Source organism: Dama dama, chromosome 8, assembly GCF_033118175.1.
Source record: "Dama dama isolate Ldn47 chromosome 8, ASM3311817v1, whole genome shotgun sequence".
NCBI lineage: Eukaryota > Metazoa > Chordata > Mammalia > Artiodactyla > Cervidae > Dama > Dama dama.
Window position 1 is genome coordinate 49,452,524 of NC_083688.1, and position 14,872 is coordinate 49,467,395.

Genomic DNA, 14,872 nt, shown 5'->3' on the forward strand with positions numbered 1-14,872 from the left:
GCTTCCATGTTCTAGCTATTGTAAATAAAGCTGCAATGAACATCATGTGTCTTTTTCAGTTTTGGCTTTCTCAGGGTATATGCCTCTGAGTGGATTGCTGGGTCATATGGTGGTTTTATTCCTAGTTTTTAAAGAAATCTCCATACTGTTCTTCATAGTGGCTGTATCAATTTACATTCCCACTGAGAGTGCAGGAGGGTTCCCTTTTCTCCATACCCTGTCCAGCATTTATTGTTTGTAGATTTTTTTGATGAGGGCCATTCTGACCGTGTGAGGTAATATCTCATTGTAGTTTTGATTTGCATTTCTCTAATAATGACTGACTTTATTTTTTTGGGCTCCAAAATCACTGCAGATGGTGATTGCAGCCATGAAATTAAAAGATGCTTACTCCTTGGAAGGAAAGTTACGACCAACCTAGATAGCATATTAAAAAGCAGAGACATTACTTTGTCAACAAAGGCCCATCTAGTCAAGGCTATGGTTTTTCCAGTAGTCATGTATGGATGTGAGAGTTGGACTATAAAGAAAGCTGAGTGCCAAAGAATTGATGCTTTTGAACTGTGGTGTTGGAGAAGACTGTTGAGAGTCCGTTGGACTGCAAGGAGATCCAACCAGTCCATCCTAAAGGAAATCAGTCCTGGTGTTCATTGGAAGGACTGATGTTGAAGCTGAAACTCCAATACTTTGGCCACCTGATGCGAAGAGCTGACTCATTGGAAAAGACCCTGATGTTGGGAAAGATTGAAGGTGGGAGGAGAAGGGGATGGCAGAGGATGAGATGGTTAGATGGAGTCATCGACTCAATGGACATGGGTTTGGGTGGACTCCAGGAGTTGGTATTGAACAGGGAGGCCTGGCATGCTGTGGTTCATGGGGTCACAAAGAGTCAGACATGACTGAGCAACTGAACTGAACTGAACTGAATAATGAGTGATGTTGAACATCTTTTCATCTTTACCAGCCATCTGTCTGTCTTCTTTGGAGAAATGTCTGTTTAGGTCTTCTGCCCACTTTTTGACTGGGTTGTTTGTTTTTCTAGTATTGATTTGTATGAGCTGCTTGTATATTTTTGAAATTAATCCTTTGACAGTTGTTTCATTTGCTATTATTTTTCCCATTCTGAGGGTTGTCTTTCCCCTTGTTTATAGTTTTCTTTGCTGTGCAAAAGCTTTTAAGTTTAATTAGGTCCCACTTGTTTGTTTTTGTTTTTATTTCCATTACTCTCGGAGGTGGGTCATAGGGGATCTTGCTGTTGTATATCTTCTTTGGACAAATGTTTATTCAGGTCCTCTGCCCATTTTAAAAGTTGGGTTGTTTGTTTTTTAGCATTGAGTTTTATAAGTTCCTTGTATATTTTGGATATTAATTTCTTATTGGATATATCATTTACAAGCAAATTTTCTGATTTTGGAAGTGGTCAGCCTTCCATTTGTTGATAGTTTCCTTTGCTGTGCAAAAGCAACTGAGTTTGATGTAGCTCCATTTGTTTATTTTTGCTTTTGTTTCCCTTGCCTGAGGAGACATAGCAAAAAAAAAAAATTATGTATGTGTGTGTATATATATATATATATCACTAAGACTGATGTGAAAAGGCATGCTACCTATGTTTTCTTTTAGAAGTTTTATGGTTTCAGATCTTATATTTATGTCTTTAAATACATTTTGAGTTTTCTTTTATATTGTGTGAGAAAGTAGTCCTGTTTGATTCTTTTGCATATAGGTGTTCAGTTTCCTAATATCGTTTATTGAAGAGACTGCCTTTCCCCATTGCATATTTTTGCCTCCTTTGCTGTAGATTAATTGAATGTTGTTTCAATCGCATGCACTGTAAAACTACAGTAGTCAAAAACAGACACACAGTGCAATTTGAAATAAAGGAGTGTGATACCTCTAGCTTTGTTCTTTCTCTAGATTGTTTTGGCTCTTCAGGGTCTTTTGTGTTTCCACATAAAATAATCCTTCCAACCCATGATATTGGGAGTCAGAGATACTGAATAATACCTTATAAACTGAGAGGAAACTTTGAGGTTGAAAAATGAGGCAGGCAATTCATAAAGTGCAGGTAGGAAGTATATGGGGGTAGCTTACACACAGGCAGGAAATATTGAGCAAGTGATCTAGTGGCATTCACAGGTGCACTTAGAACCACTGAAAGGGTGCAGGGGAGCTTAAAAGGACCAAAGCTAAAGATAGGATCTGACTACTGGAGAGAAGCATGTCCGCACAGATGGGAACTGGGGATTTTTCCTCCACTTGGATGTCTTATGACCATTAACCATCTGTGTCAGCGAAAACACATCTCCAGTTTTCAGGTATCAGACGAAGACAAAGGTCAAAGTTGAATGGGAATTCATCTGGCTTGGGCATATTCCTTGTGAATTAGGCTAAAGCTTAATCATGTATAAAGGAGAAGGGGTTGGACAGTGGGCCTAAGATAGAGTTGACAAAAAGGAGGTAGTTTGGTCCAGTCACACTCATGAGCATGTTGTATCTTTCCATTTCTTTGTCTTCAGTTTCTTATCAGTGTCTTGCAGTTTCCAAGTACAAGTCTTCTGCCTCCTTATATTTTTTCTCGTATATTTTATTCTTTCATTGCATTGTAAAAGGATTGTTTACTTAAATTCTCTTTCTGATAGTTTTTTAGTGTATAGAAACAGCAGATTTCTGTATTAATTTTGTATTCTGCAACTTTACCAAATTCATTGAGTTTTAGTAATTTTTTGGTAGCATCTTTACAATTTTCTATACATAGTATCATCTTGTCTGCAAACAGTGAGTTTCCATTCTTCCTTTCCAATTAGGATTTCTTTTCTTGTCTGATTGTTGTGGTTAGAGCTCCCAATACTATGTGGAATAAAAGTGGAGAGAGGGGGCAACCTTGTCTTTTTCCTAATCTTAAAGAAAGCTCTTTCAGCTTTTTACTGTTGAGTATGATGTTACCTGTGTGCTTGTCATATATGGCCTTTATTATGTTGAGGCATATTCCCTGGTGGCCCAGATGGTAGAGAATCCACCTGCAATACAGGAGACCTTGGTTTGATCCCTGGGTTGGGAAGATCCACTGGAGAAGGGAATGGCAACCCACTCCAGTATTCTTGCCTGGAGAATTCCATAGAGAGAAGAACCTGGTAGGCTACAGTCCACAGGGTTGCAAAGAGTCGGACATCGCTCAGTGACTAACACTTTCACTTATATTCATTCTGCACCCACTTTGAGAGATTTTATCATAAATGGATGTTGAATTTTGTCCAAGACTTTTTTCTGCGCCTATTGAGACGATCATATGGTTTTTATTCAGTTTGCTAATGTGTATCATGTTGATTGATTTTGCAAATACTGAACTATCCTTGCATCCCCGAGATAAGTCCCACTTATTAATGGTATATGACTCTTTTACTGTATTGTTGAATTTGATTTGCTACAATTTTGATGAGGATTTTTACATCTATGTTCATCAGTTATATTGACCTCTAATTTTATTTTTTGTGGTGTCTTTGGCTGGATTGGTTATCAGGGTGATACTGGCCTCAGAATGAGTTTGAAAGTGTTTCTTCTGCAAGTTTTTGGAATAGTTTGAGAACGTGGGTGCTGATTCTTCTTTAAATGTTTGGTAGAATTGGCTTGTGAAGCTGCCTATTCCACAATTTTGTTTGGAAGAATTTTTGTTTTATCACTGATTCAGTTTCATTACTGGTAATTGGTGTGTTTAAATTTTCTATTTCTTCCTGATTCAGTCTTGTGAGATCGTACATTTCTAGGCATGTGTCCATTTTATTGGCATGTAACAGTTCATAGTAATCTCTTGTGATCCTTTGTATTTCTGTGGTATAAGTTATAACTTATTTTTCATTTCTAATTTTATTTGGTCCTTTATTTATATATTTCTTGAATTTGGCTAAAGGTTGATCAATTTTATCTTTTCAAAGATAAAAATTCTTAGTTTCATTGATCCTTTCTATTTTTTTTTTTTTTTTTTTTTGAGTTTCTGTTTTGTAAAGGTCTGTCTAGTCAAAGCTATGGTTTTTCCAGTAGTCATGTATGGATGTGAGAGTTGGACTATAAAGAAAGCTGAGTGCCAAAGAGTTGATGCTTTTGAACTGTGGTGTTGGAGAAGACTCTTGAGAGTCCCTTGGACTGCAAGGAGATCCAATCAGTACATCCTAGAGGGAATCAGTCCTGAATATTCATTGGAAGGACTGATGCTGAAGCTGAAACTCCAATACATTTGCCACCTGATGCGAAGAGCTGACTCATTGGAAAAGACCCTGATGCTGGGAAAGACTGAAGGCAGGAGGAGAAGGGGACAGAAGATGAGATGGTTGGATGGCATCACTGATGCAATGCGCATGAGTTTGAGTAGGCTTCGGGAGTTGGTGATGGACAGCGAAGCCTGGTGTGCTGCAGTCCATGGGATCACAAAGAGTTGGACATGACTGAGCAACTGAACTATTTTGTATATTTCTGCTCTGATCATTGGGGTTTTTTTTCCTTCTACTAATTTTGGGTTATTCTTTTTCTATTCTTTAGGTATAAGGTTAGGTTGTTGATTGAGGTTTTCTTATTTCCTGAGTTAGGCTTGTATTGCTATAAACCTCTCTCTTAGAATTGCTTTTTCTGTGTTTCATAGATTTTGGATTGTGTTTTCATTTTCATTAGTTTCCAGGTATTTTTTATTTCCTCTTTGATTTCTTTAGTGGCTCATTGGTTGTTTAGTAGCATATTGTTTAGCTTCCATCTGTTTGTGGGGTTTTCTTTCAGTTTTTTTCCCTTATAGTTGATTTCTAGACTCCTACAGTTATAATCAGAAAAGATGCTTGATATGATTTCATTCTTCTTTAAGTTATAGAAACTTGTTTTGTGGCCTAGCATGTGATCTATCCTGGCAAATGTTCCATATGCACTGGAAAGAATGTGTATTCTGCTGCTTTTGGTTGGAGTGTTCTATATATATGATCTATTAAGTCCACCTGGTCTAATGTATTGTTTAAGGCCAATGTCTCCTTATTACTTTTTCTGTCTGGATGATCTGTCCATTGATTAAGTCAGGTCTTAAAGTTCCCTACTATTATCCTATTATCATTACTTTCAATTTCACTATTTTACCTTTTAGTCTTCCTTCTAATTTTGTAAGTTGTTGATCTTTCTTTACTGGGTATTGCCTTTACCGATGAGATTTTTTTCCTTTCATAATTTTCATATTTCACTTAGAAATATTTAACATTTCTTATAAAGTCAGTTTTGTGATGCTGAACTCTTTTTAGCTTTTGCTTATATGTAAAACTGATCTCTCATTCAATCTGAATGATGACTCTGCCACATAGAGTACTCTTGGTTGTAGGCTTTTTTCCCCTTTTCATCCTTTAACTGTATCAGGCCACCCCTCTTCTGACCTGCAGAGTTTCTGCTAAAAAGTTAGTTAATAGGCTTATGAAAATTCCCTTGTCTGTAACTAGTTGCTTTTCCCTTGATGCTTTTAATATTCTGTCTATCTTTACTTTTTTTTCCATTTTAATTTACAGTGTGTAATGTCAAGGCCCTCTCTTTGGGCTGATCTTGTTTGAGACTCTCTGTGCTTCCTGGACCTGGATGTCTATCTCCTTTCCCACATTAGGAAAGTTTTTGGCTATTATGTCTTTAGATGTGTTCTCTTCTTTCTCTTTTATTCTGGGACCCCTATAATGTGAGTGTTGGTAAATTTAACATTGTCCTGGAGATCTCTTAAACTCCTTACTGAAAACGTTTTTGCTTTTCAGCTTGAGTGATTTCCATTACTCTGTCGTCTAGTGTTGATCTATTCCTCTATATCATCTGTCCCCTAATTTTGCCTAATTCTGTATTTTTATTTCTACATAATTGGTAAATTGGATACTTTCCCCAATCTTGGAGAAGTGGCCTTATGTAGGAGATGCCCTGTGGGGCCCAGCAGCATACTCATCTCTGGTCACCAGAGTGCAATGCTCTAGGGTGCCCCTGTGTGGGCCCTTCTGCCATGGCAGGCTGACCACTGACTACCTCCACTCCAGTCTGCTTGGTTGCCAGGCCCTTCCAAGTATGGAGGCTGCCAGCAACTGGTGGACAGGGCTGGGTGATGAGAAGGCTGGTTGCACAGCTCCAGGCAGTCCTGGAGCTAGTGCCAGCTCACTGGTGGGTGGAGTTGGGTCTTGAGGGGGGCTGGCTGCAAGTCTTGGTGTCCCAGAGCTAATATCAGCCTGCTTGTGGGCAAGGTGCCAGGACTGAGGGTGCTCCTGGGTCTGGTGTTCACTTGCTGTTGAATGAGGCAGTGTAATGTTGCTAGTGCTGGTCCACTGGTGGTTGGAGTTACATCTCAGGATCTCTGGCTTGGAGGGTCCCAGAGTTGCTGTTGGCCCCACTGGTGGGTGAGGCCAGGTCCCAGTGCTAATGCTGGCTGCCTGGTGGGTAAAGCCAGTTCTTGGTGTGTCTGTCTGCAAGGTTCAGGATCTGGAAGCTGGTGTCTGCCTGATGGTGAGTGGTCCAGGTCCTGGGCCCCTCTGATGGGTAGTGCCAAATTTCTTGGTGTCTGGGAGCTGAAAGGGGTTGATGGCATCTAGTCTGCTGGTGGGTGAGGCTGTGTACCAGTGCTAGTAAGCTAGAGGGAGGGTTCTACAACAGTGCTTGCCAGCACCAGTGTCCTTATGGTAGAACGAGTTCCCCAAAATGGCTGTCACCATCATCCGTGTCTCCAAGTTGAGTCCCAGTTGCCTCCTTCCTCTCTGGAAGGCTGTCTGGTATCAGCAAGTGGGTCTGACTTAGGCTCCTTTCAAATTATTGCTTCTTCCCTGGGCCTTGGAGAATGTGAGATTTTGCATGTATCCTTTAAGAGTAAAGTCTGTTTCTTAGAGCCTTCTGGCTCTCCCCAAAGCAAGTACGCTGGCCTTTAAAGCCAGACATTCCGGGGGCTTGTCTCCCTGGTGCTGGACCTCTGGGCTGGAGAGCCTCATGCAGAGGTCAAAGAGGTTTCTTCAGGAGAGTCTCTGCAATTGAGATTATTCTCCCTTTTGTGGGTCACTTGCCCAGGGGTATGAGTCTTGACTATGTAACATCTCTGTCCCTCATACATGTCTTATTGTGTCTTATTGTGGTTTCTTCTTTATATCTTTATTTGCAGAATATTTTTCTGTAAGTCTTCAGGTCATTCTCGTTGAGAGTTCTGTAACTATTTGTGATTTTGGTGTGCCCATGGTGGGAGGTGATCTTAGGGTTTTCCTGCTCTGCCATCTTGGCCCTAATTCCTTTCTCTTTTTAAAGGCTTGGTTAACCAATTTGTAATTTTTCTTATGATAAAGTCAATTGTTTTAAGGTCAGTTTATCCAACTCTATAAGATTGAATTATTAGTAGGCTGAAATGGAACAGATTAACAGGATAGGAGAGCAGGATAAATACATACACAAATTATATTTCAGACAGAATTTAAACGATAAGAGAATTACCAAAAGAGTGCTATACATATTAAAAAATTGCTTACCTCCAATTGGAGGGTTTTTTTTAAAATCTAAATTTAATATTGGCCTTGAAGAAAGTGTTGATTTTAACAGGGATATTGAGGAACACATTGGTGGCTCTGTTAAGGTACTTAATACTAGCTGACATAACAGACAGATCCTCAAATCTCAGAGACTTAACCTAACAGAGATTACCCCTTGATCATGTGAAGTCAGATGAGAGTCAGGTAGCCCTCCTTCACCTTATAGCAAAACTGGCAGAAACACTTGGCTCCTCACTGGCTGTGGCAGGAATGAGAGCTCTATGAATGAGGCACACCTCTTCTGAAACTACCTGATGTGGTGCTCACTTTTCATTGGCTGACTAGAGTTACAAGGCTATGGAGTAACTATAACAGATGCTGGGAAGTGAAAAGGGCATACTGAGGAGGCTTTGAAAACCAGGATGAAGACTTGTGTTTACTTTAATACAGGGCCTTTTGATCTTTCTGGCCAGGGGAGCAGAGGTTCAGAGCTGTGTCTTAACAAGATTATGTGACCTTCAGTTACTAGCATTTTCTGTAAATCAAGGTCCATTTATCTCCAATTGCCTGGTTTATTAAAAGCTGTTGAACTATCCTCGGTAATGACTCTAGTTTCCTTCTCGCCGATCTTATTTACTGCTACCAGGACGGTTAATCCACCTTTGTGGGTCGTTGCATGATGAATACCGTGATGGTGTAATTTATCACGCAAACGGTGCTGCCACTGAGGGTGAAAGCACTACTGCTGATGCTTAGCTAAGAGGTGTGAACTGGGACTGTCTCCAGCAAACCGTGGCTGGAGGTTACTCCAAGAGGAGACAGTGACGGTTCTCTGCTGCCAGCCAGGCCAATCAAGCCTCCACGTCTTCTATAATATAGCAGCACCCCTGTCCGGCCCTTTCTTGCCCTTGATTTACATCTCTACTCAAACAAAACCTCTGAAAAGAGGCCTTACTACCATAATCTAACCAAGTGCTTCTCTGTCTTTCCCCACTCAATCCCTTTGCCCAGTTTTATTGTTTCCTTTGCACTTATCGCATCCTGAAATTGTGTTACATTTATTCTGAAGTAGCTATCTCTATCCCCACTAGAATGTAAGCTCCACCAGGGGAGGGACTTTGTTTTGTCCATGGGTATATATCCAGTGCCTTAAAGAGAGCTCTACACGTGGTAGGGATTCAGTAAATCATTGTCTAAATAAGAGAATTGTCATACCTTCTACTTCACCATCTACCCCAGTATCCCCTCCCAGGTCATCATTGGTGCTACTTCCTCTGTCTTTAGGAAGCTTGTTGCTGCTACTCTAGGAGATGCAGTTGAGACTCAAGGCTAAGTTTCCATCCTTTCTCATTTTGGAAGTTTCTTTGAGTACTGTGTTCCACACCATCTCCTATCCTGCATGAAAGCATATAATTTTTAATACTTACTGAACTGTGTACTGTGTGGAGGCAGAGACTACCTCATTGAAGAAGACCTCATGGAGACGTCCCTGGTGGTCCAGTGGTTAAGAGTCTGCCTTGCAGTGCAGGGGATGCGGGCTCAATCCCTGGTCGGGAACTAAGACCCCACATTCCCCAGAGCAACTAAGCCACTGTGCCATGGCTAGAGAATCCATGCATCACAATGAAAGATCCCGTATAATGCAGCAAATACCTAATGCAGAAAAAGAAATAGTTTTTTAAAAAGTCCTCATGTATACAATACTCACAAAAGTGGTGCACTACTTACCTCACAGAGCTGTAAAGAGAACTGAATGAGGTAGTTCTTGTGAACTTCTTAATACATAGCACACGGTGTGATCAATATAAAAGATATTCTCATCAATATAAAGATTGACAAGATAATTTAATTTTTTTTGTACTTTGTACTGTGTCTTCAAAAATCTATGTATTTTACTGTTAAATACATCTCACTTCATATGAGCCGCATTTCAAGTGGTCAATGGCTCCAGGTGGCTAATGGATGCTGTAGCTGAAAACATAGAAATAGCAGACATAAAGCCATTCCTTTTGGGAGAGTGTCTCAGGGAAGAGACTTGGAAGGTACATTCCTTCTCCAAAGCCTGCATTAACATCTCTTGGAGAGGAAATGGCTCAGGCCCACCTGGGTGGCAAAGGCATTTGCTGAAGTTTTGCAGACTTAGGCTGGGAGGTAAGAAAATCATGTGCTTGCATGTGGAAGAATTTGAAAGGAAATCTCCCTCTGCGATGTAATGAAAACTTTCTGGAAAGCTGCCCTTAGGGATGCCCATGAAAACCTGCCACCCTACTGGAGGGGGTCTGCCACTGGGTCCCACGCCACAGGCTGGGAAGGTACCCATGGGCAAAGATGCTAACTGGCAGCCATACCATGGAAACAATGAGAAAAACCCTAGAACCAGAAAGAGGGTCCCCTCCTCTCACAGGGATGTTTTGATATCCTTTATTAGTTCTGGTTGGCAAAAGACAGATGTTTAGAGTCCTGTTCAAGAATCACAAAGGAGGGCAAAAAGGGTAGATTTGGAGCTGAGAGGCAATAAGATGACCATTGGCAAAAAGCATAACTTATATATGTATTTTTACATTTATTTATTTTCAGTTGAAAGATAATTGCTTTACAATATTGTATTGGTTTCTGCCATACATCAACATGAATTAGCACAACTTATATTATCTGCTTTATGGATGGAAGTATGATTCTTAACAGTGCCTTCTCTTACCTAAGTGAAATTCCTACCATGGAATCATACTCTCTTCAAAGCATCAGCACTTTTCCCTGAAAGTTGCTGCTAAAAAGTACATGTTACTTCCAATAACTTGAGGATGCGTTAACGTGAATATACTGTCAGCTTAGTAAGTGGAGCATTCTGGTTATCAGAGGACAGAAATGGTATTTTAGTGATAGAGAAGGGGGATGGAGCAGAGTAAGCCCTGGACACTAACTAGATTCAGATAAATTCCAAGGAGATGATGTAATGGACAAGAGGCTTTGCACATTTTTAAAGCTTTCTGACAGGTATTGTTGGATACCGCTTTCCTTTCTTGCCTTACCATATTCCAAGACAAACATTGAGAAAAAAAAATGGTAGAGTATGCCTTTGAATGAATATTTTGGATACTAAGTGTTTTACTCTAATATTTGATTGTGAGAATAAGTTTTAGCTCTAACAGAGTAAACTTTTTCTTTTTTTTTTTGCATGTAGGATAAATCAGCCAGCAAAGAAAAACCTAAGACACCAGGAAGAATTTTACCACAATTGGCTACGGTAATTTACGTGTATACTCCCATTGGGTTTTAGCCCTTTTAAAAATGTTTATTAGTTTTCAAACTGGTAAATAGGTAACTGAACTTATGATTTTGAATTTTATGCTCAATTTGAGTATGTTCTGATTGAGAAATTCTGAGGTGCACATAAAAGGAAAAATAACTATCTTAATAAATGTAAACTATAATTTCCTACTATTCTCTACTGAATATTTGAATATTCTAGATAGAAGTGTTTCCAAGATGGTCTAGCAGAAAATGTTTCAGTGCTGGAATTAGGGAGTGAAGCTGGGGGTTATGTCTTGTTACTAATGGCTCTGCCATCTAAGGGAGTCACTTATATCTCTGGGCCTCACTTTCTGAGTTTGAAGAAGGGTTAATGATTTTTGAGATGCATCTTCCAACACTGAAATTTGCCACCTTTTAAACATTTATCATTATGACTATAAATTGTCATTGTTCTGTGGAAGAGGCAGTTATCAAACATTTTCAGTTGACAGGTACTGAGAAAGATATACTTGATTGTAATAAATTTTTCCATTTAGTAGTTATATTGAATTTAATGACATTTAGTGTGCTCTTGTAACTCCTGGAAGTTGAGCTTAAGTGGAGCTTCAGTGCAAATAATGTTTTTTTTTTTTTAATTGTGATAAAATATACATAACATACAATTGATTGTTTAAACTGTTTTTAATCTATAGTTCATTAATATTAAGCACATTCATATTGTTGTACAGCCATCACCACCCTTCATCTTCAGAACTCTTTATATTGCCAAACTGAAACTCCACACCCACCAGACACTGCCTCTCTGTACCCCCTCTCCTCGGCCCACAGCAACCAGCATTCTTTCTGTCTCTATATATTTTCCTACTCTAGGTACCTCACGTAAGTGGAGTCATACAGTATTTATCTTTTGATGTCTGGCATATTTCATTTAGTATAATACTCTCAAGTTTCACCCAAAGGATTGTTTTTTGAAAGATATTTTAAAAGCTGAGAACAAACTATAAAATTGAATTTGTGTTGCTTTATACAGAAAGATTCCTGATAATTTAAGATGGAGGACCTTTTTCACTTGTAAAACTTGACTTACTATTCATAGATAAAGTAAATGAACATTTCAAACTATACATTTTAACTGAAAATTTTTTTAATATTGCCAGATTATGCTGCCAAGTTCCATAGAAGTGAGATGTATCTTTTCTGTGGTTCTACAAAATCTATCTTAAATTTTCTAGTTTAAAAGACAGGACTTGAAATGGAATAGACATATGTTTAAAATTTGATAAATTTTGAAACAAAATTACCCTCAGTTTGTTGCATCTTGTTAGCATACAGGTTTAGAGATGTAAACTCAAGTTTTCTGACTTACTAGTCAGTGGCTGCGTTGAATACTAATCCTTTCTTGTCATTGGCATATACTAGTCTGAAATGCTTTTGTTGGCTAATTTAAACCTGGTTTTATGTTCTTATTTGGCCATATCTTGCATTTTTCAGCATTCTTTGAGTTTCATGTGTTTTAGGGGAGATCGTATTTTTAAGAGATTTTAAAAATCCACTGACAAATGACTAAGCAACTTTTATTAGAATATTAAAATTTGTTCTTGGATAAAATTTTCCCAGTAGTTAAAACATAGAGTGATTTTCATGACAGGCCTTTGTTTCTGGTGGTGATCCTTGTTGTTGAAATCAAGGGTAACCCATGCTGGGGGCTACGATCCTCTTTGAGCTGGGGACCTGATTCTAAACCTTTGTGAACATCTCACTCACCTGAAATCCTTTATGGAGCAAGATCACAGTGGAAGATTGGCAAGGCAGATGAAAGGATGGAAAAACATTGACTTACTGTCTTAGCTTACTTTCCTGTGAAAGAAGAGCTTGAAAAAAGGATTTGTGTGCAGGTAGTTTATTTAAAAGTAGCAATAAAGGATTGGAAAGAGTAAAACTAAAAGCCAGTGCAAGCATGGGCTACCAAGTTCTAGATATGAAAGGAAGACACAGATTCAATTGTCAATGCTTAAAAATAAGTACATTTTACTTTAAAGGCTGCCCATCTGGGTTTCTTGAAGAGCTGTAGGTTCTAGCAATAGTGGGTCTGTATTCTGGCATCGTAGTAGCTGGCTCGAACTAATTAACTGTTGCATTTTTTGAAGACAGAGGTTTCCTCCCTAGGACACTGTCCCCAAGGCCCTGTGATGTCTCCTAGCACTGAAGCTGGGTGCCGATTAGCTATCATCACTAGCTTTACTCCTTCTTTTATGATACTTGCCAGAATTGTATGGGTATAAGAATTTATGACCCCTGCCTTAAATGATAGAATGAACGTGTGACTTGCCAGGGTAATCTAGAGCTGCTAACATCATGAGAATAGGAAGATCCTCTGGAACTGGATTGGAACTCATTAGTATTGGGGTCCAGCAAGATGGAAGGCTGAAAAATCACTTGCCAATGTCTGAGGCTGAGTAAACTCTGCAGAATGAACACCCGAGTTAGGTAATAGGCACCTACATCAAACTAACAGCAGAGCACTTGCTAATGTATTCCAAATGTCACACACCATGCCATTCACAGGCTTTAATGTGATTTGCTGTTGGGTGTGTATGCCTTCTTTCAGTTCAGTTCAGTCACTCAGTCGTGTCCAACTTTGCAACCCCATGGACTGCAATACGCCAGGCCTCCCCATCCATCACCAATTCCTGGAGTTTACTCAAGCTCATGTTCATTGAATCAGTGATGCCATCCAACCATCTCATCCTCTGTCGTCCCCTTCTCCTCCCACCTTCAATCTTTCCCAGCATCAGGGTCTTTTCAAATGAGTCAGTTCTTCGCATCAGGCAGCCAAGGTATTGGAGTTTTCAGCTACAGCATCAGTCCTTCCAATGAATATTCAGGACTGATCTCCTTCAGGATGGACTGGTTGGATCTCCTTGTAGTCCAAGGGACTCTCAAGAGTCTTCTCCAACACCACAGTTCAAAAGCATCAATTCTTCAGTGCTCAGCTTTCTTTATAGTCCAACTCTCACATCCATACATGACTACTGGAAAAACCATAGCTTTGACTAGACAGACCTTTGTTGACAAAGTAATGTCTCAACTTTCTAATATGCTATCTAGGTTGGTCATAACTTTTTGTCCAAGGAGCAAGCGTCTTTTAATTTCATGGCTACAGTCACCATCTGCAGTGATTTTGGAGCCCCCCAAAATAAAGTCTGTCACTGTTTCCACCGTTTCCCTATCTATTTGCCATGAGGTGATGGGACCAGATTCCATGATCTTCATTTTCTGAATGTTGAGTTTTAAGCCAACTTTTCACTCTCTTTCACTTGCATCAAGAGGCTCTTTAGTTCTTCTTCACTTTCTACCATAAGGGTGGTATCATCTGCTTGTCTGAGGTTATTGGTATTTCTCCCAGCAATCTTGATTCCAGCTTTTGCTTCATCCAGCCCAGCATTTCTCATGATGTACTCTGCATATAAGTTAAATAAGCAGGGTGACAGTATACAGCTTTGACATATTTCTTTCCCATTTTGGAAACAGTCTATTGTTCCATGTCTAGTTCTAACTGTTGCTTCCTGACCTGCATACAGATTTCTCAGGAGGCAGGTCAGGTGGTCTGATATTTCCATCTCTTTAAGAATTTTCCACAGTTTGTTGTGATCCACACAGTCAAAGGCTTTGGCATAGTCAATAAAGCAGAAATAGATGTTTTTCTGTAACTCTCTTGCTTTTTTGATGATCCAGTGGATGTTGGCAATTTGATCTCTGGTTCCTCTGCCATTTCTAAATCCAGCTTGAACATCTGGAAGTTCACGGTTCACATACTGTTGAAGCCTGGGTTAAATAATTTTGAACATTACTTTACTAGTGTGTGATATGAGTGCAATTGTGTGGTAGTTTGAGCATTCTTTGTCATTGCCTTTCTTTGGGATTGGAATGAAAACTGACCTTTTCCAGTCCCGTGGCCACTGCTGAGTTTTCCAAATTTGCTGACATATTGAGGGCAACATTTTCACAGCATCATCTTTTAGAATTTGAAATAGCTCAACTGGAATTCCATCACCTCTACTAGCTTTGTTCGTAGTGATGCTTCCTAAGGCCCACTAGACTTTGCATTCCAGGATGTCTGACTCTAGGTGAGT

General features: G+C 39.5%; 1 protein-coding gene across 1 annotated transcript in view; it reads left to right on the forward strand.

Moving 5' to 3' along the window:
• The first annotated feature begins 6,678 nt into the window (after positions 1-6,678).
• DNAH7 (dynein axonemal heavy chain 7) overlaps positions 6,679-14,872 on the forward strand; it is a 249,362-nt gene continuing 241,168 nt past the window's right edge. Inside the window, exons 1-2 of the mRNA XM_061147985.1 lie at positions 6,679-6,759; positions 10,669-10,731. Coding sequence (XP_061003968.1) covers positions 6,679-6,759; positions 10,669-10,731 — 144 coding nt within the window. The remainder of the gene's footprint in view (positions 6,760-10,668; positions 10,732-14,872) is intronic.